Source organism: Dreissena polymorpha, chromosome 15 (genome assembly GCF_020536995.1).
Source record: "Dreissena polymorpha isolate Duluth1 chromosome 15, UMN_Dpol_1.0, whole genome shotgun sequence".
In the NCBI taxonomy this organism is placed as follows: Eukaryota; Metazoa; Mollusca; class Bivalvia; order Myida; family Dreissenidae; genus Dreissena; species Dreissena polymorpha.
The window spans coordinates 5,233,512-5,258,667 of NC_068369.1; the positions used below are offsets into that span (position 1 = coordinate 5,233,512).

At 36.5% G+C, this 25,156-nt stretch overlaps 3 protein-coding genes across 10 annotated transcripts in view; 1 reads left to right on the forward strand and 2 right to left on the reverse strand.

Annotated features, from left to right (window-relative positions):
• The window catches only part of LOC127861250 (kanadaptin-like), a 30,509-nt gene extending 26,163 nt beyond the window's left edge, over positions 1 to 4,346 (reverse strand). Inside the window, exon 1 of one of the 2 annotated variants that reach the window (XM_052399675.1) lies at positions 4,250 to 4,346. The gene's annotated coding sequence lies outside the window, so the exon portion shown is untranslated. Of the gene's footprint in view, positions 1 to 3,673; positions 3,775 to 4,249 lie in introns of those variants that run through there. The other variant, XM_052399674.1, reaches the window with a different exon arrangement.
• Positions 478 to 3,631, reverse strand: LOC127861270 (uncharacterized). Its single transcript, XM_052399708.1, has 5 exons — positions 2,801 to 3,631; positions 1,866 to 2,017; positions 1,372 to 1,533; positions 1,010 to 1,186; positions 478 to 888 (listed from the first exon to the last, which is right to left on the reverse strand). The coding sequence occupies exons 1-5, from the start codon at positions 2,967 to 2,969 to the stop codon at positions 694 to 696; spliced, it is 855 nt and encodes a 284-aa protein (XP_052255668.1). The 5' UTR covers positions 2,970 to 3,631; the 3' UTR covers positions 478 to 693.
• Positions 4,347 to 9,355: 5,009 nt separating the features above from the next.
• On the forward strand, positions 9,356 to 24,044 carry LOC127861253 (monocarboxylate transporter 12-like). Of its 7 annotated transcripts, none has more exons than XM_052399688.1 (9): positions 12,933 to 13,029; positions 13,913 to 13,978; positions 14,475 to 14,906; positions 15,345 to 15,488; positions 15,741 to 16,475; positions 18,399 to 18,463; positions 18,961 to 19,165; positions 19,646 to 19,771; positions 23,125 to 23,773. In XM_052399688.1, the coding sequence occupies exons 3-9, from the start codon at positions 14,534 to 14,536 to the stop codon at positions 23,286 to 23,288; spliced, it is 1,812 nt and encodes a 603-aa protein (XP_052255648.1). In that variant the 5' UTR covers positions 12,933 to 13,029; positions 13,913 to 13,978; positions 14,475 to 14,533; the 3' UTR covers positions 23,289 to 23,773. The 7 variants fall into 7 exon arrangements, with proteins under 7 accessions (XP_052255649.1, XP_052255647.1, XP_052255648.1 ...); XM_052399684.1 differs by having other exon boundaries at positions 12,937 to 13,029; positions 14,166 to 14,906; XM_052399686.1 differs by having other exon boundaries at positions 12,937 to 13,029; positions 14,420 to 14,906.
• The last annotated feature ends 1,112 nt before the right edge of the window (positions 24,045 to 25,156 follow it).

The window sequence follows — 25,156 nt, forward strand, 5'->3', positions numbered from 1 at the left end:
TGTACTCAGAACAGATGATTCTTGACATATATAATGTTTTCCGAATGCAAATTTAACTTAAAAAAAATCATTTTGCATTGCTAACTGATTGCTCTGTTAAATTAGGCAATGTAAGCTATTTTTACTGCCTGGATTTGTTTCCGCATGTTACATCATCATTCGCCTATAAAACTAATAAAACTAGCATCGGTGTGTCAAATAATGATTCGCTAGAGTAAATAACGATTTGCCACAAGGGTTGTCGGCTCTTTCGGCCCCAAGCTCTTTCGGCCCCGTTTTTTTCAGGCTCTTTCGGCCCCAATTTCAGGCTTTTTCGGCCCCATTTTTTATTTGAATTAATCGTTGCAAATATGTTGGTCGAAACTCTTTAAAACTATGGAATACTGTTTATTACAGTAATATATTATCTTTATTGAGGATTAATGCATTTGAAAAAAGATTCTCTTTGTCTTTTGCTTCAGGTATATCGTCGTCGAAATGAGAAGAATAGATACAAGAATATGAGACGGCTTTGAAAATTAAACAAACAATAAAATAATTTATATTACATTTATTTGGATAATTTTAAAGTTATAACAATAAGGAAAACATACGGCTTAACAACACAATACATTAATTTAACCTAATTACATACTACATAATTTACTGCACACAAGTTATTTCCGTAAACGGGAAAGATCACAATTAATATTACTACGCGTAGGAATGCGTGCACGGATAGAAGCTGATAAAAGGCTTCCGGACAACGTGGAACGTGCCGTCGACGAACCAGCGGTTTGACTGCTGGAGTCTGCTCAGCTGATCGTCGCTGGCGAAGATGAGGTGACGTTCCCCGTCTACACGCACATCACCGCGCAGAAAACCATCTCCAATGAAGTCTGTGCCCACCTGTTGTTATTGTAATGAGAATATGCATGTGATAACCATTATTTTTTGTATATTAGGAATAAATACAATGTTTGTATATTATACGTATATTGAAAATGAGCAATTCATCTCATAAAATTACCTCAAAGTCAAGTGATGATGGATCTGTTGGCCGATGCTTTTCTCGGGCACGGTTGAGGATCCTCGTAAATGTCTGCGGCTTGGGCAGGTTAAAATCTGTGGCCTCGAAAACTTTCATATTGTCATCAACCAATCTACAGGAGGCCGCGAACACATCAGCCACGGCCGCTGTCTTCAACTGAACAAGATAACAACATACATATATTCTCTATTTTCTCAAAACATCGTACATTTTATATATACAACTAAACAAGATATGATTAAATAATTTTTTACATCAATATATCAATAATTTATATTACGTTTCATTTTCTCTATTTTATCAAAACTTCGTACATATATAAACACGCCATTCTAACTTACATTACGTTTCAATTCCACTTTCTTCCGCACCGAAGGGTCAGCAGCGTGAGTGTGCGTCCCTTTCGCTTGAAATATGTCACCCTTTTGCGTGACCGACGCGGTACACATGAACGCTTTCCGTCGCACGCTGCATCGCCACACAGCTTGCTTCTTTGTCTGTTTCTGTAAACGGGAAAATATAACGGTAACTGATATACAAATACTTAATTCATTACGTAAAATAGTTTTAAAAAAAGAAATACTTTTCGCACATGCATTAAACCCCATTTTTACAGAGCGCGACTAAAATGTATATATATAGTAGTTTTGCACATTAAAGCAGTTTATTTAAAGTCACTATTTACGCATACACAGATACACAAATAATGTAGTTTTTAACATTGTTTAAATTTAATAATACGTATGGGTGATTACGGCTTATGTAAAAACTTAATTACATTAAACATGAATATACTTCATATTTATAACAATAATATCGGAGAAGTAACTAGTACCTCAAGCATAGTCAACTGCGCGACATTTTCTAAGTTTAGGCTGATGTTTAGGCTGATGTCAGGCGTTGAAGGGAGGTTGCGGCAGTCATTGCAGATGGAGGTAAGAACAATATCCCCCCTCTTTGCACTAAAATATTCTGTCGCGGATATGCCTACAAAGTGTTTGCAAAATTCGTCATAAATTTACAACATAACCTAATTGATTAATAACTAACTTGACGATGTTCACACATCGTTAATGCATTAAACAGATGCTGTTTTCTTTAATTACTCCGACCCCGTCAATCATTATCGAATGAAGCCATTGTCTAGCACACTCGCACCTATGCCCGGTTTTATGATCTTTATCAGGTTGTTAAATACATGTGTGGTGTGTATTCGAGTTAACAGGTAACAAAAAATGTAGATTTAAGTTGATAAATCAGTAAACTTCGAACTGACTATGAACTGACAATAAAATAAATTTAAAAAAATGCAAATTATAACCATGACAATAAAATAAATTTAAATTTTGCAAATTAGACCCATGTTCAGTCTTACTTAGGAAAATAATTTATTTGTCGATAATCTTAGCTAGTCAGTTGGCATTGACACTTACCTGTATTGCATCATCATCTTAATGTTTTATATAATCAAAATTATGAAAAATATAAATATGGATGAGACTATAATAATAAAATCCATATCATAATTCATTAATAATTGCGACCCCGTCTTTCATTATCGAGTGCAGCCATTGAATAGCACCCGCACCTATGCCCGGTTTTATGACCTTTATCAGGTTGTAAAATACATGTGTCTAACCAGATTAACAAATTGCAATTAGATTAATTCATGTTTGCATTAAATGTCTCAGTTCTCATTTGAAAGCATTTTTTACAATGTTTCGCGAGAGAATTTTAACTTTTATTGTTAGTATTTGAATAAACACTTACCTGTATTGCAAGTGTGATGCTGCCATTTGTCGCAAACGTCACATGTGATGCCATGCTGCAGCGAGCGAACGGCATTCTTACACACTAAACACTTGTCCTCCTTCATCAAAAATTCACAATCACAAACACTAACACTTACAAATTTATTTACGATTAACACAAGTAACATCCAATATCATACCAAATTTCACAGCACAATTATAGAACTAGTAACCAAAGTATAACATAGACAGCAAAATGACTTATGATACCTATTAACACAAAAATAGCACTTTTATACGTTTTTGCAATAATTTCGTTAAGAATTGCTAAATAACAGACAAAAAAAAACACTTGAACATACCAAACAAATACTCATCATTTACACCTTTAATCAAACGCAATATTTAACAAACAAACCGACAATCAATGCAATTAAAAGCCGGCACAATTCAACAGTTAAAACAATTACATACATTGGTAACAGTTTGTAAAACAATAATGGTTTTCAATTAATTTCATTTTATCATCAATAATCAAAAGCAATACAAAGGAACAAACCGACAACACAATATATATCATTTTGAACACCTTTATTCAATCATACATCCTAGTCAATAGGTGTAATAAAATATGGGGCCGAATGAGCCTGGTCGATTTGGGTCCGAATAAGCTTGGGGCCGAAAAGACCTGAAATTTCGGACTGGGCCGAAAGAGCTTGGGGCCGAAAGAGCCTGCTACCGCCACAAGTACATTACGGATTTCTCGAGTTAAAAACCAACAACATGAATGTCGCGAAAATATATTCTAAATATTTGGTTTATTCCTGAACATCTAAAGAAATACATGTCATCGACGTCATAAACAATCACTATTTGCTCCAACAATTTTTACCTTTTGTTTTAAAAAGGATGAAAGCAATTTAATTGTGTATTTTATAAAAATACAAAAAAACGTCTCCAACTAACATGGGTTACAACACAGTAAAAGTTTGCTTGAGGTTACACCACACTAAACAATTATTATTGCGTTTTATGGTTGAATTCATACAATAAATAAAACACATCACGAGAGCGAGGCCTTCCAAGACCAAGACCAATAAAAATAAATTTAAATTTTAACTTCCCTTTTTATTCAAATACTTAACATTTATAAAGATTGAGAGTTGTTGTCCTAATTCGACAAGCACGGGTCACGTGTGCAATGTAAATGTTCTACCAGTGTTATGCGCTTCGTTAGAGAAGCATATAAATAGAAAAAAATGAATAATTTTGAACATAGTGGCGATACAAATGCAAAAGTGAAATTATATAATAGGACGGCAAGATGAGCTCTGAAGGTCGTACCTTAGCCTAATGTGATATCCGCGTAAGCGCACGTAGACGTTACGTCATTTTCCTCTGCGTGATTCTTATTTATATGAGTATAATTTTTTATGCTATTCACGTGCTAAAGCTTTTTTATACATACCTTTGCGATACAAAAGTGAATAAATGCTCTGAATGTTTAGAACATTAAACTATTTTGTTCCATTTAAGTTGTTAAGACAAACAATTGTGTGGTGGCTCACGGAGTGTATATTGACAGGAGATGAATCGAGTATTTGACCCTTACTTTAGTAAATTCAATCTTATGCAAAAACTATTCATCCGATTTTATTGGTTTATACGTTATCTTGTTGCTTATTAATTCCTCTTTCAAAAAAATATAACTTTTAGTATATTCCTGTTGTTATTAATGGATTTATAGCGAGTTAAACACAAGAAATACAAATTTTATGTTTTACCACCGCGCGTTTTAACGTGTCGTGGCTATCGATCTTTTACGATTAGCGTACAGCGAAGCGCCGAGGTTATACATTTTGATGTACCCACTCACGTCTTTTGTTAAATTATAGTTTCATTTCTCGGCCGATTTTGACAAATTATATATCATTAGAAAGCTAACGTTACGCAGTAAACAGATATATCAATATATATTAAGTTTTTCTTCTGATTTCGACAGCCCGGCGAGTTATAACTTTAACTTTTGCAAATATCATACCGTTTTGGAGTTTTAGAATCTAGATTTACGGTTGACATGTTCGTACTTAATACCAATTTGTAGCGTTTATATTTGGAGTTCAGTTTTAAAAATTACATCTTGCTTAGGAGAAAAGAATTCTGTATACGATAGAAAAAATTTTTGTTTAAAAACCAAAGTAATTAAGGAATGAAGGCGGGAAAATGTAGCGCGCGTTCCTAACGCACTGAACTGATGCTACGGTCTTGGCGATTATGCTTTTGTTTAGAAATCGGCCATTGAATTTCTTTTGCCATCTTATTATATTTTTTATGGAATATATTGTAGTATTTTGTTCACGAAACATATCAATAAAGCTTATTATAAATGAATCTTAATAAATTAACGATTTCAGCTCTTGTTTATAACACAGAAAGGTTGTAAAATTTATGATGAAACAGCGTATATAGCGGACCCTCTCGATATTATTCGGCTTTGCATGCATACTTGAAATAAAATGGGTGTCAAAAACATTCATCGTTTGCTGTTTATTATCAACAAGGTAATTATGTATAATTATTTGAAATGTTATTTACCTTAAATTATCAATTTATTAAAGATTCTTGAAAATCACGGTCCGTGTTACGCGGGTCATTTCGTATTTTGACATCAGGGCATCATGTCCAACTATTGAAAATCAGATTTTTTCACCGGGACGATGACGGCTTGGATTTAGACAGGCAGACAGATAGTTTATTCAGACTTAAACAACAGTACATCGTCTTCAACTCAAATATATAAATTATTTTTAGACGAATTGTTAGGTGATTACACATATAGCAGTGATGATTCTGAGAATGTTGCCATGTTTCTTATCCGTGTATTCTAGAGTCCATTTATTAAAGATTCTTGAAAATAGGACATAAGCCCCCCAGGACAAAACCCCCCCAATGAAAAAATGAACATTTGGACAATTGCCCCCCAGTAGTAATAACAGGTAGGATATAAGCCCCCCAGTGCTTATTTTGCATCTGGATATTTGCCCCCCAGTGCTTATTTTAGGAGTGGACATTTGCCCCCCAGTGCTAATATCATATGTTGTTTCCATTAGACTAGTATATCTCTGTATTTGGATTCAGTATTATTTCATATCTCATAAATATATAATCATAGAAACTTGGATCATTATAATTCGAAATAAAAAAGGTCCAAAAACTCACTTAAATTGCCTAATCTTAGGTAAAACAAACATCTTAAAGAATTTGAATTGTTTTTAATTAATCAATCAAAAGGATTATCAGCTTGTTAGTGGTGTTACATGTGGCTTTGATCATATACTAGTTAATGAAAATTAAAGGCTTCTGTATTTAATCAATCAAAAGGATTAAAAGGTGGTGATAATTGGACATGATTATCTGCTCAATCAAGTAATGTCGTTTAAAATAAGGCACTGGGGGGCAAATGTCCACTTCTAAAATAAGCACTGGGGGGCAAATGTCCAGATGCAAAATAAGCACTGGGGGGCTTATATCCTACCTGTCATTTCTTCTGGGGGGCAATTGTCCAAATGTTCATTTTTTCATTGGGGGGGTTTTGTCCTGGGGGGCTTATGTCTGGATCCCGGTTTGAGCATTTTTATCGCGGTGTTCAAAAAAAGATATCTCAATAATCTTGTTTATTGATAGATCTGTGGTTTTATTGCCCCTGTGTTCAGCACAAACCAATTATCTCGTTATGATCAGATACTGTGCCGACCAATACTAAATAACACTATGGTGTCATACGCCACAGCAGGGACCTATACTTGTATATTGGTCCCTAACCACAGGTGGCAATGTCTGGTCAGATTACACTTTTTATGATACCTCCATGTCTTCTCGTGGTATTAGTGGTCATTTCTTGGAGTAATGTAACGCCCAATACTCAATTTTGCGTTTATGAGATATGTAGCGTATTGAAAACATTTATAGTCATCTGCCCATACAGATTGCCATAAACTAAATACTGTATAGATGTCAGCCAGCTAAATCACAATAATTATAAGTGCTTAATACCTATACATGTACATTTTAAACATTTAAAAAATCTAATACTTAACATTTGACGTATTTAGCGGGTACCGGTAAAAAAACTCCGTCATTTCGTAGTCCTATAAAGAGTGTATGAATAATCTTTCCGAAAAATACAAATAATACAGTGTTTAAATTTAGAATTCTATATATTTATAACTCTGTTAACTTATAAAGATATTTCAATATACATGCATAGACAGTTGACCGTGATTTTCAAGAATCTTTAAATAATTTTAATTAATTTATAATTTATGGTTAATAACCTTTCATATAATTTTACATAATTACCTTTTTGATAATAAACAACAAACGATGAATGTTTTGACACCCATTATATTTGAAGTATGCAAAGCCGAAAAATATCAAGAGGGTCCGCTATACATTTGTATACGCTGTTTCATCATAAAATTAACACCCTTTCTGTGTTATAATCAAGAGCTGAAATCGTAAATTTATTAAGCTTCATTAATACTTAGCTTTATGGATATGTCTCTAGAACAAAATATTTCAATATATTTCATAAAAAATATAATAATCATGGCAAAGGAAATTCAATGGCCGGTATCTAAACAAAAGCATAATCGCCAAGACCGTAGCATCAGTTCAGAGCGTTAGGAACGCGCGCTACATTTTCCCGCCTTCATTCCTTAATTACTTTAGTTTTTAAACAATTTTTTTTTTCTATCGTATACAGAATTCTATTCTCCTAAGCAAGATGTTATTTTTAAAACTGAACTCCAAATATAAACGCTACAAATCGGTATAAAGTACGAACATGTCAACCGTAAATCTAGATTCTAAAACTCCAAAACGGTATGTTATTTGCAAAAGTTAAAGTTATAACTCGCCGGGCTGCCGAAATCAGAAGAAAAACTCAATATATAATGATATATCTGAAAACTACGTTACGTTAGCTTTCTAATGATATATAATTTGTCAAAATCGGCCTAGAAATGAAACTATAATTTAACAAAATACGTGAGTGAGTACATCAAATTTATAACCTCGGCGCTTCGATAAAAGATCGATAGTTACGACACGGTCACGTGACTTAGACACGACAAGATATTTGGCGTAACGGTCCCGTTTCTTATCCGTGTAATCTAGAATCCGTGGGTGGCTGTAGTATAATAGAGAATAATAGGTTGGTGACGTGGGTGGAGAATGGTTATCTGGCAAGTCGGAGGAAGTTATCGGGTGAGCCGAAGGCGGATAAGATCCTCCGATAACCATTCTCCATCCACGTCACCATCCTATTATTCTATTTATCCTGTCAAATTTACAACATTTGTTGAAATGTTTCTAAATTATATAGTTTTCCAGTATTTTGTGTTTAAATATTTAATATGGGAAAACATTCGCCGCAGCAAAAACATTGTGACGTCACGTCATGCAAAACGCTTAGGCTAGCTTCCGTCTTGTTAAACAACACAGAAATCGAGTCAATCGTTATTAATTCAATACACAAAGACGAAATTATGCTGTTAAAATAATAATTTTTAAACAAACAGTACTTTACACGTATGTTGTAATTTTTTATATTGAAAACAAGTATATTTTATAAATAGAAAATAGTACAGGCGTGCGCATGCGCGGACAGCAACTGACGGATATTCGAGGTCACGTGGTCATCTAGCCTAATATCTTTTTGGTTATCGGGCTGATTTAATTAAAGGCATGTGGCAGGATAATAATTAATATACTACATTTTGTAGTATGGTGACAACTAGGAGCGTAGTGGAATCGGCTTTAATCCCAGTTCAACTTCACTGATCTCCACAAACAACACCAATTATTTTCTCTTCCTTGGAAACTCAGGCGAAAGTTTTCTCAATATGCCCAAGCTAGGCTGTCAATGCGTTTCGAGTTTTGTTCGAAATAATGAGTAGGAACATAGTAAAACAGTCTAAATGACGTCAAATGAAGTACGAAGTGTTCCGAAATAACCGTTCTGAAGTAATACAAAGTGCGGCGAAGTCGTATTTTTTCGCGGAAAAAATCAATTTGTGAAATAGTATGAACGATTCGTAACAAAATAATAGAAAAAGTTGTATTTTTTTTTCTTAAAATACCAGCGGTATACCACAGTGTCGTAGTTATTTGTTACTATTATTCGACGGAAATATAGTTGCGAATATCGATGATGCGCTTGGTTGCATATGCGTTCTATACCTATGTCAACAAGTGATACGTATAAGCGGCAGCGCATGCCTCCGAGTCTCTCGTGGCCTGTCGGAAGTAAATTTAACGTCGAGGTCGTATGCACGTAAATATCTTAAATGTATTACTCTTCGTTTGTTATAACATTTGCGACGAGGATGGGGATTTCAGACCTAGAAGAGCAATTAGTAAGATAATTAGAAAACTCGAATATAACTTTTATGTTAACTTAATTAATCCTCAGAACATTTGATTTATGTGCAGCTGATTGGGGCTATAATGAATCAAAAATAATTTAAAAAAATACGCGAAAAAAGCTTAAACGCCATGCATTTATGCTTACTGACGTCATTCAAAATATATACTTCACAACAGCATAGATGGCGGTTAAAAAAAAGTGTCATAATCCGTAAGTAGTTGTGGTTCAAACATAGTTTTGTTGACAGTATTCGTGCATTTAAAGTAGAAATAATATTTTTGAATAATCTACATGCATTTTATTTTGAAAGGAAAGCACCGGTAAACCGATGTAATGGTATTGAGCTGAACAATATTGCGATTTAAAAAATATTTTCATATAGTATCGGTGATTTGGTTTATATCGTTCGCTGCAATGCAGCTTTATTTCACCCAAAATGCAATATTCCACTGAAAAGCATTATCATAAACAAGAAACCGTCGGAGACGGGTGATGCTCCCCAAAGGTTGTTTTATTTTCACAATATTGCACTATATATTAAGATAAAAGGAAACGTATTGAGTGGCATAACTTTGGACAAAATAATACGATGAATGGTTTAGCAACTTAAAAAATTCAAATGGCCATACAGCATAATTCCTAAAAATCAATAATTTCAAGACATTACATCAATTCTTTAAATTTTCTTTTAATTATTGCACCAAAAACAAAGTTTAAACAAGAAACCGTCAGAGACGGGTGATGCTCCCCAAAGGTTTTCTTTGTCACAATATTGCACTATATATTCAGATAAAAGAAAACGTCTTGAGGGGCATAACTTTGGACAAAATAATACGATGGATGGTTTAGCAACTTAAACATTTCAAAAGGCCATAACTCTCTAAATAAATCATCTAACCAGAACCCACAAATAGCATGCGCATCTCCTCAAGGTGGTTAAGCTTCCCATAAAGCTTCATTGAATTCCAGTTAGTAGTTGGGGGAGAAATAGCCCGGACAAGAATTGCACTATATGTACAGTTTATAGAAAATTTCAAAGGGCCATACCTCTGTGAAAAATCATCCGACCAGAACCGGCTGATAATATGCACATCTCCTCTTGGTAGTGAAGCTTCCCATAAAGTTTAATTGAATTCCGGTCATTGATTGCTGATAAATAGCCCGGACAAAATTGTGCACGGACGGACGGACACACGCACGGACTGACGAAGCGGCGACTATATGCTCCCCCAAAAACATTTGGGGGAGCATAATAATATATAGCAAAATGAAACGTTGGAGTCTTTATTTAAGAAATCCGAAACGAATGAGCAACACTTGAATTGTTTCGACATAAAAATAAGTGACTACTTCTTGCAGACTGAAATCTTCACGGAGTAAATGGTATTTTCCCTGCAAAGTTCACGGACCTTGGTAAGATAATTCAATATAACGTATGATACAACATTCTTACCGTTCTTGTCGTTACACTATGCATCAGAACTAACTGTCCAGCGCCGTTTGAAACCTTTATTAACATACATTTCTACTGGCCGACATTTTTAAGGGGCCTTTTCACAGATTTTGGCATGTTCTGAAGTTATTCATTAAATGCTTTCTATTGATAGATGTAAACATTCGATCGTAAAATCTGCAGTAAGAAATAAAGAATAAAATTGAAAAAAGGAAAAAAACTTTGCCTGGAGCAGGTTTCGAACCAGTGACCCCTGGAGTCTTGCCGAGGTCCTAGTGTATTAACGCTTTTACCCTCTCGGCTATTATGCCGAGTATACATAGGTGATGTATTTTATACCTTATAAAAGCAATCTTAATAGTGTCACAAAATTTAACGACAACAACAGAACTCTCCAAATTATTCAATCGTTTCGCGTTGCGACGCTTTATAATTTTTAGGTTTTAAAATCGTCAAAAGATGCATATAATGGCTATATTAGACCATGGTAAATGTTCAGTAACACAGTTTCCTCACAAATATCATAACTAAAACGAAAATTTGCGAATCTTTTTCAATTTTGTCAATTTACCAAAACGTGGAAAGATCCCGTTAAACACTCGAGTGATTCATTGGTCCAACGCGAAGGTACGGAATACCGTTAGGCCATCGTGGTTACACATTAAAATCCAGAGGGCGACACTGCGATAGTACGATGGCGACAGTGCGAAAGTACGATGGCGACAGTGCGATAGTACGATGGCGACAATGCGATAGTACAATGGCGACAATGCGACAACGCGATAGTTCGATTACGACAATGCGACAGTGTGATAGTACGATGGCGACAATCGATAATACGATGACGACAGTACGATAACGCGATAGTACGATGACGTACTGTCGCAGTGTCGTGATCGTACTGCTGCATTGTCGTCTATCGCCTTCCGGTAAACATGCGCTTATCGTTTTTTTTTCTAGATGGAACCACTTTAAAAAATACTTTACAGTTCGGCATATGGTTTGTCACAGATCGGGTTTTAGTCTTATTTCATTATAAATGTAACCTCTTTCAAAGTACATCTTTATAAAGTCATCCATTTTGTTTCTGCAATAATAATAGTTTGTGTACTGTACTGTACTGTTTGTGTACAATGCGATAGTACGATGGCGACATTGCGACAATGCGATAGTGCGATAATACAATGACGACAGTGCGATAGTACGAGTGCGAAAGTGCGATAGTACGATGGCGACAATGCGATAGCGCGAGAATACGATGACGACAGTGCGACAATACGATGGCGACAATGCGTTTGTACGATGGCGATGATGCGACAACGCGATAAAACGCGATAGTACGATCGCGACAATTCGATAGTACGATGGCGACAATGCGAAAACGCAATAGTAGTACTATCGTTCAATCGCATTGTCGCCATCGTCCTATCGCATTGTCGCCATCCTACTATCGCACTATGGCATTGTCGCCCTCTGGATTCAATGTGTAACCACGATGGCACTGACGGTATTCCGTACGAAGGTGTGTCTATTCCTGCAAATTTCATACTTAAATCGGGTCTGATCGATGACGAGTATGTCACGCGAGTTGTGTATCGTGTTTTTTTTCTTAAAATTTGACCCAGCATTTGTAAAAATATTACAATTGATGAAGTTATGTCTGTTCAAAGCGATGTAACTTGTTTTCGGGTCCTTTTGAGTTGAATACCTTGTTATATATATATATATATATATATATATATATATATATATATATATATATATATATATATATATATATATATATATATATATATATATATATATATATATATATATTTGATAGTGAATTTTTTTTATTTCAGAGAATAATCAATTTCGTTATAATTTGATTATTTTTCATTGAAAATAATATTTTCACTAATTTATATCATAGCCACACGCTAACCACATGTGTCTTCAATTACCTATGCGTGACTTTTGCGCATCTACCTTGACAACATAAAACCCGCAACAATGCATGATTGAAAACAATTTGAAGCAGTTTTCTATTGTTTCGTGATGTTTGTATATGTGATTCCTGTCTCGTTTGTTTTACAATAGCCCTTACCAAAAATTAAAGTCATAATAAATAATAAATGTGCATGTTTTTTTTTTACAAATGCTTCACTAACAATTTCTTCCAAATTATGTCATCTTGTCCGGCTGTATTGCCCATTTAATATATTGAACGTGAGTTCACATTTATATGTGTTTCTTGTTTAGATAATATTTATATCACTGTATATAAGCGTTAAACATCTACCCTGCTTTGTAGTATCTAGCATGTACTGATAAAATTTAAATAGGGTATGGAATGTAACAGCTGGATACTAAGTGAGCGCAAGTAAGTCATAATTCATCGCATGAATGTCTGTCTGCACAACTTCAGGTTGAATGCAACTTGAATTTAGGGACTCGAAAGATAAATGCAAAGCAAATGCATCTTTTTGTTAAGACGCTTAACACAACTAAACACAGAGCCATTACATAACTGACATTTACAATTTATAACATGATAACCCCTGTACAATCGACGACTCATTTACGCCATAAATTATAACGCTGCACGGAGTCTATAATTGTACTTCACTGCGACCTTAGTGAAATTATGCCTTTAGAAACACACACATACATGTGTGTGTATTTATATGTATATATGTTATGAAACGTTTGAATTCTTTAGTATGGACTCTTTTTAGTTTGCGGTTATACAGTCTTTGGACTATAAATTGATGACTGAGCTCGTATGAAGGAGGTCTAAGGAAAATCACTTGGCTAAACGACATATACCGTACCTGTATATTGAAATGCTTTTTGCGTTTGAACGCTTTTAAAAGGTCAATTAAACTATTAATGGATAAAAATACCTAATTTGATGCTTTTTTATTAATTGAAATTACCAAAACATAAATGTCGTACCCGTTATATTTTTACATGTATAAGCAACTGTCCGATTAATATTTTCCGAAGCATGTTTGACATTTCCAAAAACGACTAAAATAAGTGAGTATAGGCAAATATACAGCCATTATTCTTATTTGAAAAGTGTGTTTTTCACATTTTTTTTTTATAAAACATGCGTCATAGAATTAATGGTCATGAATGGTTACAAAATTCATTTAGCTGTCTACATACCAGTTGATAACACTAAATGAATATAATAACTCTTATTTGGTTTAAAACTAACCTAACGGTAATCTGAAGTAACTTATTTTGTCAATTTATAGGCCAATATCTCGTGTCGCGTCTCACCTAGTGTGCCGGCCCAAGGCCGTGGAGGGAAAACAAAACAGGTTGTCTGAGTATCAATGACAGTACATAATTTAGTACTTAGCGTTAAACTAGTTTAAAGTTGTGTGTGGCTCATTTTTCTGTAAATTGTAATCTTCTAAAATCAGCTGTACTTGTTTCATCCCTTGTGTCGCATAGTTGGACTCACATTTACAACCCAATGAGCTCTGTTTCACCGATTATCTTCAGCGATCTCTCACGAGGCCCTCAATCCGCTCTCGTTCAAGATATATACAACTGTATGCCCCAATGTTATCGCTGCCCAAATGCTATCATATATGTACTATTATTTTATGCTTATCGACGATTTTCACTATTATACAATGCAACATTACATGGACATGTATAATAATGTGATTTTTTAATTATATCGAATGTGATGAAACAACAAAAACAAATATTTATTAAACAATATTTTCCTGGATGATTGATAACAAAAAAAGAAAGAAAATAGAGCAGTAAATCACGTGTTATCTCAGTTTAATTTACGATTCATAGAACCAAAATAAGGAAGAATTGTCACATTTTAACGGATCGAACACAAATATAACCAACACATGGCCCGGCTACTCAACAATGATTCCAAGAATGGGAACGCGGCGTCCAACCGAAAAGATGACTTAACGATCGACGGCAAGATGGCGTCGTCTGAAAAAGGAAAACCAGTCACCGGATATGTGGGTGCGTCTGCTGCTGAGGACGATGGAAATTGTGAAATAATTGGCGCCGGCTCAGGACTGGTCCCAATCCCACCGGACGGCGGGTGGGGCTGGGTGGTTACCATGGCATCCTTCATGGTGGGAGTGATTGTGGACGGGATATGCTTTACGTTCGGCTTCTTTTTCAACGACTTCCAGGAGCACTTCGGCACCAACCGGAGCGTCACCGCCTCCATCAATTCGGTACTGAGCGGGACCTACCTAACCGTTGGTGAGTTAAAACGCACCCCAACGTTCTTTAGTAATAACTTAATATTTTAACGGCTACTTAAATAATTGAACAAAAAGGATATTCATGCACGGACATGCACGAAGATAAAAAATAAATGATTACAAAATTTAAACATACTGTTCTGTTGATGCCAGATACGTTAATGCTATACTATCAATGCATAATTATGTGGATTACGCCAGTGAAGTCAGTTTGTTATAAAACAAAAAATGTAGCACAAGTTAAAAACTTTAACATAGAACATTTAATTTTCGCCAATATGTATAAGTATAAGGGGCAAGGACCGTGTCACTAGCTGAAAGGCCAATGCCATACTAAAATGGTACATGAATAGTATGATGCATAGTTGTTTTTGTTTTATTCGTCATACAATAAACATTATAAGTTTTTAACAAAGATCATCGATCTCTTTTGTAGGTCCACTGGTGAGCGCGCTAGTGAACATATACGGCTGCCGCAAGGTGGCGATGATTGGCGCCGTTGTGACATCAGTTTCGTTCTTCGTGTGCACGTTCTCGCCCGACATCAACGTCATGATACTCCTCTACGGATTCTGTGGAGGTGATTTGTCCAGTGGTGTTTACCTTTGTTTATATTTGTATGGAATAAATTAATAGCATTTAGACTATTAGAATCCGAAAGGTTTATATGTATTTTATTGAAAATGATGATACCAATTCCTTAACAACGGAATAAACACCTGTCTGGCAGATTCGTTTGTAAATGGGTTACATTTTAAAAGTATACTTTCTTTGTAATAAGAATTCTTTGAGTTAACATGTTAAGTGTCCCGCGTACACATCTGTATTATAGGTTTGGGGTTCGGTTTGATGTACCTTCCCGCGATTGTAATGGTGGGTTACTACTTCGATAAACGACGAGCGCTTGCGACGGGTATAGCCGTTTGTGGAAGTGGCGTCGGCAGCTTCGTGTTCGCACCTCTAAGCGAGCTCCTGCTTGGGACATACAATTGGAAGGGTGCCATGTGGATTTTATCCGGTCTTTCGCTCAACGGGGCCGTTTTTGCTGCATTGTTTCGACCTCTGTCATACAACGAAAGTCAAAGCGTCGTGGAAAAAAGCAAAGAAGATGAATTTGAACCAAGCTACGAAAAAGAGGCAAAAGCGCCCTTGGTCAATCCTGTGGTGCAAATTATGAAGACGGATTCGCCCATTTATAGGTGTAAGTCAATGGAATCGTGCCATGAAACCTCTAATGTAGCCCGGCTCGGCAACAGTATGGTGCTCTTAGAGTCGGGAACAAATGTCCACAGCAGAAACTCGAAGAGTTGGCATGTGATGAAGCCTATGGATAGGAAAGACATTTTTTACAGCGGAAGCGTTCAGCACCTTCCCGAATACGTCAGAGCCGGAAACGAAGTGAATTTCGTGCGAAGCATGCTCAGCGTTCACGAAAAGAACGCGGAGGAAGATACGGAAACCACCGAGTCGTCCTGCGGAAAAATATTCAAGACCATGTTTGATTTCTCTCTTTTGAAGAGTCCAACGTTCGTCCTTTACCTCATGGCGTGTTTCCTATGTATGATGGGTGAGTAATAGATATGTTAGTGTATAATAAATGGAGCCGTATTATGAGAAAACTGGGCTTAATGCATGTGCGTAAAGTGTCTTCCCAGATTAGCCTGTGCAGTCCGCACAAGCTAATCAGGGACGGCACTTTTCGCTTTTATGGTATTTTTAGTTTCAAGGAAGTCCGTCCTTACCGAAAAAATCAAGTTAAGGCGGAAAGTGTTCCTGATTAGCCTGTGCGGACTGCACATGCTAATCTGGGATGACACTTTACGCACATGCAATAAGACCAGTTTTCCCAGAACAAGTCTCAATGTATTACAATGAAGTCGTATAATTGACAGACAGGCAGACTACGCGCTGTCCCCTTGGTTTTAGACCCAGGGACCTACTGGCGCGCTGCGTTGCATCTGTTTTTGGACTTGAGGATAAGGTCAATTGTAACTTGAAAGTTTTAGATTAGAGACGATGTAATGCATCTCCCCGTAATCTATAATAACGTACGTTTTCAAATTTTATTACATCGGCTGCGACCGGAATGCGAGCTATTACATGATAGTACAACGCTTTCAATTTACCATATCACTATTTTTTTTATCATCCGGTTGGGTTTCTTAAAAATCTATGTATCGACGACTATTGTGTTAATTTGTTAAAATACTATGAAATAAGACCCATTTTCTCATGACGCACCTCAGTTATGCCAGTTTTTATAATGAATTAATTATTTTGATATGTGGAACGAACGAAATAATACTGATAACGCCGATATGTCACAACACGACGATATCAGCCTTTACCTATGTAAGATTATGGGTTTGTATGTATTCAAAACCATGCACACAGGTTACCACTTTGTTTCCAGCTAGGGGAATTAGATAGCACAAATATTACCCGCTGCATATTACTATAGAGGATATTTGTTGGATTCGGTGGATTATCGATTTTAGTTCACGAGTGATCATAGAAAATAATATTTTCACGAGTGGCGCAGCCACGAGTGAAAATATACATTTTATATGATCACGAGTGAATTAAAATCGATAATCCACCGAACACAACAAATTTTCTTTTTATTTTATGCTTTATTTCACAGTTTATATACATTGTTAAAGTGTTTAACTTAAGAATTTCGTTGGGAAAATGACGTCATTTCGTCAAAAAATGACGTCATTTAACATAAACAGTGAAAATTATCGATAATTTTCACTGATAATTTTCATTGTTTGAAACAGTGAAATTATCAGTTTTAATTCACCGATATTTCTCTATAAACCACCGGAAAGCATACAATAAAATAAAAAGTTGTTATCCTTTTGGAATCATCTAGTTATTCTATGTTTCCATGTGTTTTTGAAACTTAACCATCAACTTGAACTTATTGCATTTATAACAAAATCTATGTATCTTCCGGTTTGAACCTTTTTAACATGGGTAAAGAGGTAATTATGTCAAAGCAAATATTAATTGTTATAAACAAGATGTCGAAATGTAAAACTTTGTGATCCTATGGGAGGCACGTTTATTTGAAAAAAAGGTATTTGAAGCAATGAATCGTAAGAGCAAAAACATTGTCTTTAAAACAATAGCACACATATTTATTCAAGTTCTTCTAGGTATATTTCATGGCAATTTCAAATGGATCGAGTAATTGTATAAAAGTATGCATATTAGTTACAATGTTAAGTCATACATTCGTGAGAGTTTGTTCGCATGTTTGAGAAGCAACGTACATTTCAATATCGCGTTGAGGTTCCTGATATTGTTTCGATTGGTTAACTGAAATAGTAATTCATAATGAGCTATTGTTCATATGAATTGTCCACTTTAGTTCACAAGCCGATATAATCCCAATGTGTCCGTTTTAAACGAAGTAGGGAACTGTATTGACTGACCTGATTACAAATGATATTCTTGGAAACGACACTTCTTTTCTTTACAGGTTTTTTCGTGCCGTTTATATACATCCCTGAAATTGCGAAAGAAAACGGCATGTCGTCATCACAGGTATATAAGTGAGCAACTAATTGGTCTTCAAGCCTCATAAAGGAATCCGGTCATGCCATATTAAATGTCGCATGTTTCCTTTTGGGGTCGACACGCGACAATTAACTCGACGTACGATACGACACTCGACAATGTACAACGACGAGTGTCGACCTAAACAAGCGACATTTACTAAGCCTCTTACTGGATTGCGTACATGTATCTCGTAGCTATTAAGTATTACCCCAGTATCATGATTGTAAAAAGTATTTATAAACATGAGACATTATGCTATGCATACTTCGTATGTAGCCATTTTCCTAACAGTGTTTTGTTCAAACTATACGTTGTACCTCAGTAAATATAATAGAAAAAAACAATTATATTCTTAATTTTAAAGTATTTGCTAGCAAAACAATTTACCAATGTCCCAGTTATAGTAAAACCAACACCATTTTCCCAATTCAAAGGGCTCGGTCCCATGTCCACTACGTGAAATAAACACTGTCTTATTTCAGTCCGCTTGGATCATATCTTCAATAGGAATTGTGAACAGCATCGGCAGAATCCTGGTGGGATGGGTGTCCGACAAGCCGTGCACCGACGCCCTTTCCATCAACAACGTGGCGCTAATCGTCGGCGGTGTGTTTACCATGTTCGTCCCGCTCTACAAGGCGTACGCCATGATCATCACGTATGCGGTCATTTTTGGACTGTGCATTGGTGAGCATTATATTGTTTCATGGGACATAGTGTTAACAAATGCAATTAATTTATGCGGTCATTTTTGGTCTTTGCATTGGTGAGCTTTTAAGTATTTCATGTGACATAGCGTTAACAAATTTAATTTACTAATGCGGTCATTTTTGGGCTTTGCATTAGTGACAATTATAGTATTTCATGGGCCACTGTGTTAGCAAAGTTAATTGAACAAACGAATTGATGTAGTCGTGTTATTAGATACTGGTTCATTTTTAAAGAGTTCTGTCAGGGCTCTTTCCGCACAGGCTACGACGAAAGCAAAGGATTTAAAGTTTAGATGCATCAGGAATTTGAACATTTTTCTAAGAGGAACATGTTATCATATACAAGGATAACATTATAGAAATCAAGTTTTTGATAAGAGCACCACATATACATGTGTATACAGGCATACAACATTAAAATTGCACTATTTTGTGGCCCGTAACATTTCTTCTGCAGCCGCTTTTATCTCGCTCCGTTCCATCATCATAGTGGAGCTCCTGGGTATCGACAAGCTCACCAACTCATTCGGTCTCGTGGTGTTGGCCCAGGGTCTGTCCACGTTCATCGGGTCTCCCTTAGCGGGTAAGTCGAAGTGATGGCCTAGGATACGTCTTACGTTGATCGGGTCTCCCTCAGCGGGTAAATCGAAGTGTTGGCCTAGGAGTAGGATACGTCTAACGTTTATCGGGTCTCCCTTAGCGGGTAAGTCGAAGTGTTGGCCTAGGAGTAGGATACGTCTAACGTTAATCGGGTCTCCCTCAGCGGGTAAGTCGAAGTGATGGCCTAGGAGTAGGATACGTCTAACGTTTATCGGGTCTCCCTCAGCGGGTAAGTCGAAGTGTTGGCCTAGGATACGTCTAACGTTTATCGGGTTTCCCTTAGCGGGTAAGTCGAAGTGTTGGCCTAGGATACGTCTAACGTTTATCGGGTCTCCCTTAGCGGGTAAGTCGAAGTGTTGGCCTAGGAGTAGGATACGTCTAACGTTTATCGGGTCTCCCTCAGCGGGTAAGTCGAAGTGTTGGCCTAGGAGTAGGATACGTCTAACGTTTATCGGGTCTCCCTCAGCGGGTAAGTCGAAGTGATGGCCTAGGAGTAGGATACGTCTAACGTTTATCGGGTCTCCCTCAGCGGGTAAGTCGAAGTGTTGGCCTAGGAGTAGGATACGTCTAACGTTTATCGGGTCTCCCTCAGCGGGTAAGTCGAAGTGATGGCCTAGGAGTAGGATACGTCTAACGTTTATCGGGTCTCCCTCAGCGGGTAAGTCGTAGTGTTGGCCTAGGAGTAGGATACGTCTAACGTTTATCGGGTCTCCCTCAGCGGGTAAGTCGAAGTGTTGGCCTAGGAGTAGGATACGTCTAACGTTTATCGGGTCTCCCTCAGCTGGTAAGTCGAAGTGTTGGCCTAGGAGTAGGATACGCCTAACGTTTATCGGGTCTCCCTCAGCGGGTAAGTCGAAGTGATGGCCTAGGAGTAGGATACGTCTAACGTTTATCGGGTCTCCCTCAGCGGGTAAGTCGAAGTGTTGGCCTAGGAGTAGGATACGTCTAACGTTTATCGGGTCTCCCTCAGCGGGTAAGTCGAAGTGATGGCCTAGGAGTAGGATACGTCTAACGTTTATCGGGTCTCCCTCAGCGGGTAAGTCGAAGTGATGGCCTAGGATACGTCTAACGTTTATCGGGTCTCCCTTAGCGGGTAAGTCGAAGTGTTGGCCTAGGAGTAGGATATGTCTAACGTTTATCGGGTTTCCCTTAGCGGGTAAGTCGAAGTGATGGCCTAGGATACGTCTAACGTTTATCGGGTCTCCCTTAGCGGGTAAGTCGAAGTGATGGCCTAGGATACGTCTAACGTTTATCGGGTCTCCCTTAGCGGGTAAGTCGAAGTGATGGCCTAGGATATCGGGTCTCCCTCAGCGGGTAAGTCGAAGTGTTTGCCTAGGAGTAGGATACGTCTAACGTTTATCGGGTCTCCCTTAGCGGGTAAGTCGTAGTTTTGGTCTAGGACACGTCTAACGTTCATCGGTTTTCCCTCAGCTGGTAAGTCGAAGTGCTTGCCTCGGATTGGTCTGCTTTCGTCGGTATTCCCTTAGCGGGTAAGCCGTAGTGCTTGTCTAGGGTCTGTATACGTTCGTGTCCTCTACGTTGGTTATCTAGCGTTCTTTTGCAAAGATTTTACACGATGACTTAGTTTTTTTAGACACGCCTGGTCCATGACTTGGTCTAGATATTGTCAAGATAAACAGTCTTACCAAAATTAAGTTCTAACAATGGCTTCTATCTGTAACACGGTTTCCCATACATCAGACCTGGTTATCTAGTTATTTTGACGCACGCGACCCATTTTTGAACTCGGCCTAGACACCGTCAAGATTAACATACTGTCCAAGTCTCATCAAGTCATAAATGTGGCTTCTTGAGTGGTTACACTGTTTGTTTTTCGGCGTAGCTGATTAACGTCACTTTTGATCTTAGGTGACCTTTAGGTTACATTCATAAAAATGCCCGCGGCTACCCACGAATGAATACACTTCATTCAGTCCATTGGCTGATTTGAGAATACCACCAAAACATTGGAAACATGGCAGCGTCTTTCTAACACTGTTTTACTGCGTGTTCAGCATGAAACAATTTTATCTCTTATGAAAAGGCATGATAGATAGAACAGTTTTACACCCAACTCTTCACATCAATACAATTTGTGCGTAGATTCTACACCTTCGTCAGTTCGCGGTTAGTGTGTGTGAATGTCAGAGTTTATAACAGGTCATCGCTGGGTCTTCGCGAATGCCTTATGTTCTGACCGGAGTTCGAGGCCAGTAAAATAATCGTCATATAATAAAGACGCTATAGCGTGAACAATGTGAACTGAACTTTTTTTAGACCAGAAAGATGTTAAATGAAGATATCCAACGATATAATTTTAGTATGTCAATTATAGATTCTTAATGTGTTTTCAACAATACCATGATAAATATTATTTTTAATTAATTTAACAAGAATTATTCCATCATATTGACTAATGTATTAAGCATGAGCGCGATGATTCTCGATTCTGTTAATACTCGAATCAAATAGCAATGCCCGACAAACCACTAAAACAGGCTTGTTCGAAGAACGCGCGTATAAATATTTAACATATGTACGGATACTTCGCGTGTGGCCGGTTGGCTCATATGTTTTAATTTCACTTCCATTATTCTTTTGGTTTTCTGTTTTGTATAGGTTTATGACCAGCAATATGTAATAATGTAAAATAAGCCGCAAAAACTCCGCGTAAAATCCCGTACTGCGTGTGATGCAGCTAAGAACTGCACAGAAAGAACTTCGCTATCCTTGATCTCATTCATTGAACTCTTTACCTTTCATAAACTCCAACCACAATCAACGCCGTATATCTTTTTAAAAGATATTTCTTGTTTTAAATATACCCGGTGATCTTATTTTTGGACATACATGACCCAAAATCGACTGTGGCTTCGATACTGTCAAAATAAACATTTAGACCATGTTTCATAACGATTGAGCAAAAATGTCACCTCTAGACTGGTGAAGAATCAAACATTGGCGACGCAAGACGCAAACCGCACGAAGCATAAGTGTAAAGTGATCACAAAAGCTCACCTGGGTACTACAAGTTCAGGGTCGTCACAAACATTTGCTTCGGTCGAGTTAGTTGAAACACGCAAAGTTGAGGCCTATCAGGAGTCCGTCATTTCGTAAATGATACAGCCTAAATAAAATGGAATGGTATTTTAATCGATACAACATCGTTTCAACAATAAGTTCGCCCTAACAAAGTTTTCGCTCATTTTGTCGTTTGTTTTCGTGATACTGGGTAAATTTTTACAAACATTGTTTTTTTTAATTAACATAATTAATCTAGAATTCAAATACTTGAAGACGCCGCGCTTCAAAACATTTTATTTCTTCACATTCCAGGTGCACTTTTCGACGCAACGGGCGATTACACGGTCTCTTTTTACCTAGCAGGGGCGGTAATCGCAGCATCAGGATTGTGTTGTCTTCCCCTGCGTCGAGTAAGCCGCTGGGAAAAGCGTCGTGAGCAGCTTCGCAAGGATGCTGGGAAATCCAATAAAAAGTAATCTCCATAGAACACGGGCAAGCGTCACAGCAGGATTGTGACGTTGTCGTTTAATTGGTGATACAATTACAGTTTATGGATTGGGATTGATGCAATTAAAATCGACAATCAATTTAATGTTTCATGTGTTTAACGCGAAGGTTTATGTGCCTTGATGCACGAATTTCCTGTATACAAGATGTTAGAACTATTTGAATGCACACAAATATACTGTAAAGATAAAGGTTTGATAATAACAGTCAAACTAATAATAAAAAATGTTTTAAACCCCATGTTTTCCGTAATGTTACATCATTTTGTGGAGCTGCTTGATGAAACACTAGTTTTGTTTCATTTTTACTCCAGTCTATATAGTGTCAGCACATGTTAAAACCATAAGTAACGTGCACGCACATTTAATTGTTAAAAATTAGGTTTGTCAGATTTAACCAAAAAAGTTACTAAAGATACAAGTATTTCTGACAAAATAAAAATAATCTTAAAAACGCCATGTTTTCCGTTATATTACATCAGTTTGCGGTGTTACTCAAATAAACATTCGTTTGGTTTTATTTTTAATCCAGCATAGATCTATATGATTTCCGCACATGCAATTTACAGCAAGAATATGTTGCCTTTGTTTCTGTATTGTTGAAGCCCCGACATCGTTATGTTGTGACAAACTAAACACAGTCGAATGGCGATAAGGCCAGCATTTTTTATTTTTTGTTTTACGGGTATTTTTTCAAAAAAATTGAGTCGGGGGGGGGGGGGGGGATAAATTAAAATAAAAGCATCAAAAGTGAGCATTCTACCAAAAAAAACCCGATTATTTTTTATAATTTAAAATTCAGCCAATTTAACCTTATGTATACTTGCATTAACCTTTAAGTGTTTTATATATCTCATTACACTGTTGTAGAAGCTTTTTATAATAATAGTAAACATATTTATATATATATATATATATTTATAGGTAAAAGCACCTTTCGCATGTATTATACTGTATTGCTTCAATAGAGACTATTAAACACGCCAGGTGTGTAGTGTATTATAGTGATCGTTAAACTTTTGTTGAGTGTATATCATAATTATTTTTTTTTATTTTTTATTTTATATGTTTGTTTATAACAAATACAGCATGCATTCGACTTAAATAAAAAATACTTAAAAAACTTTTTACATTGTTTTAAAGCTTTAAATAACAACCAACTCCATCCATGGGTGGAATATGCACACTAAAAATACTATTTAATAGACAACAGACTTGCTTTATATCATGATAATTTGTATCAATCATGAGAAAATTTTAGCCACATAACAGGAAAATGGACCTTAGGGCGATTGCGACCATTTTGGCTCCAAAAAAGCAGTTTGATCAGGATCCAAAATGTTCAACATAATTGTCATTCAGTCAGTACTTCTAAAGATGTTAAGCGAACACTTTGGATTCTAATCAGACTGCACTTGAATTGATCTTGATCTAAAACTTTGTGTAGCGAGAGTTCTATTAAATAGTTCATTTAAGAAACCGAGAGTTATAGACTTATAAAAACATGTGCTGCATTTCATTTATTATTCAGAGTCAAAACTTTGGTTTCGTCTGTGAAAATTCAATAAAATGAACTGATCAAAACAAAAACGTAACTTTGTCAAAAGGTACCGGAAAAATGGTTAAAATGTTGATATAAAAATAGTTATACAGTTTAATATATGGAAAAAATGTTTTGTTTTAAGTTAAGGAAGAATAATAAGCATGTTAATTTGCTACTGTCTGTGTCAAGAAAAATAATTAAAACTTTCTTGTGACTTTGACGGACATACGAACATCCGGACCCAATGTTATTTTCTTCAGAAGCTGTGTTGCATACTTTTTTCTAAATAAAGAAT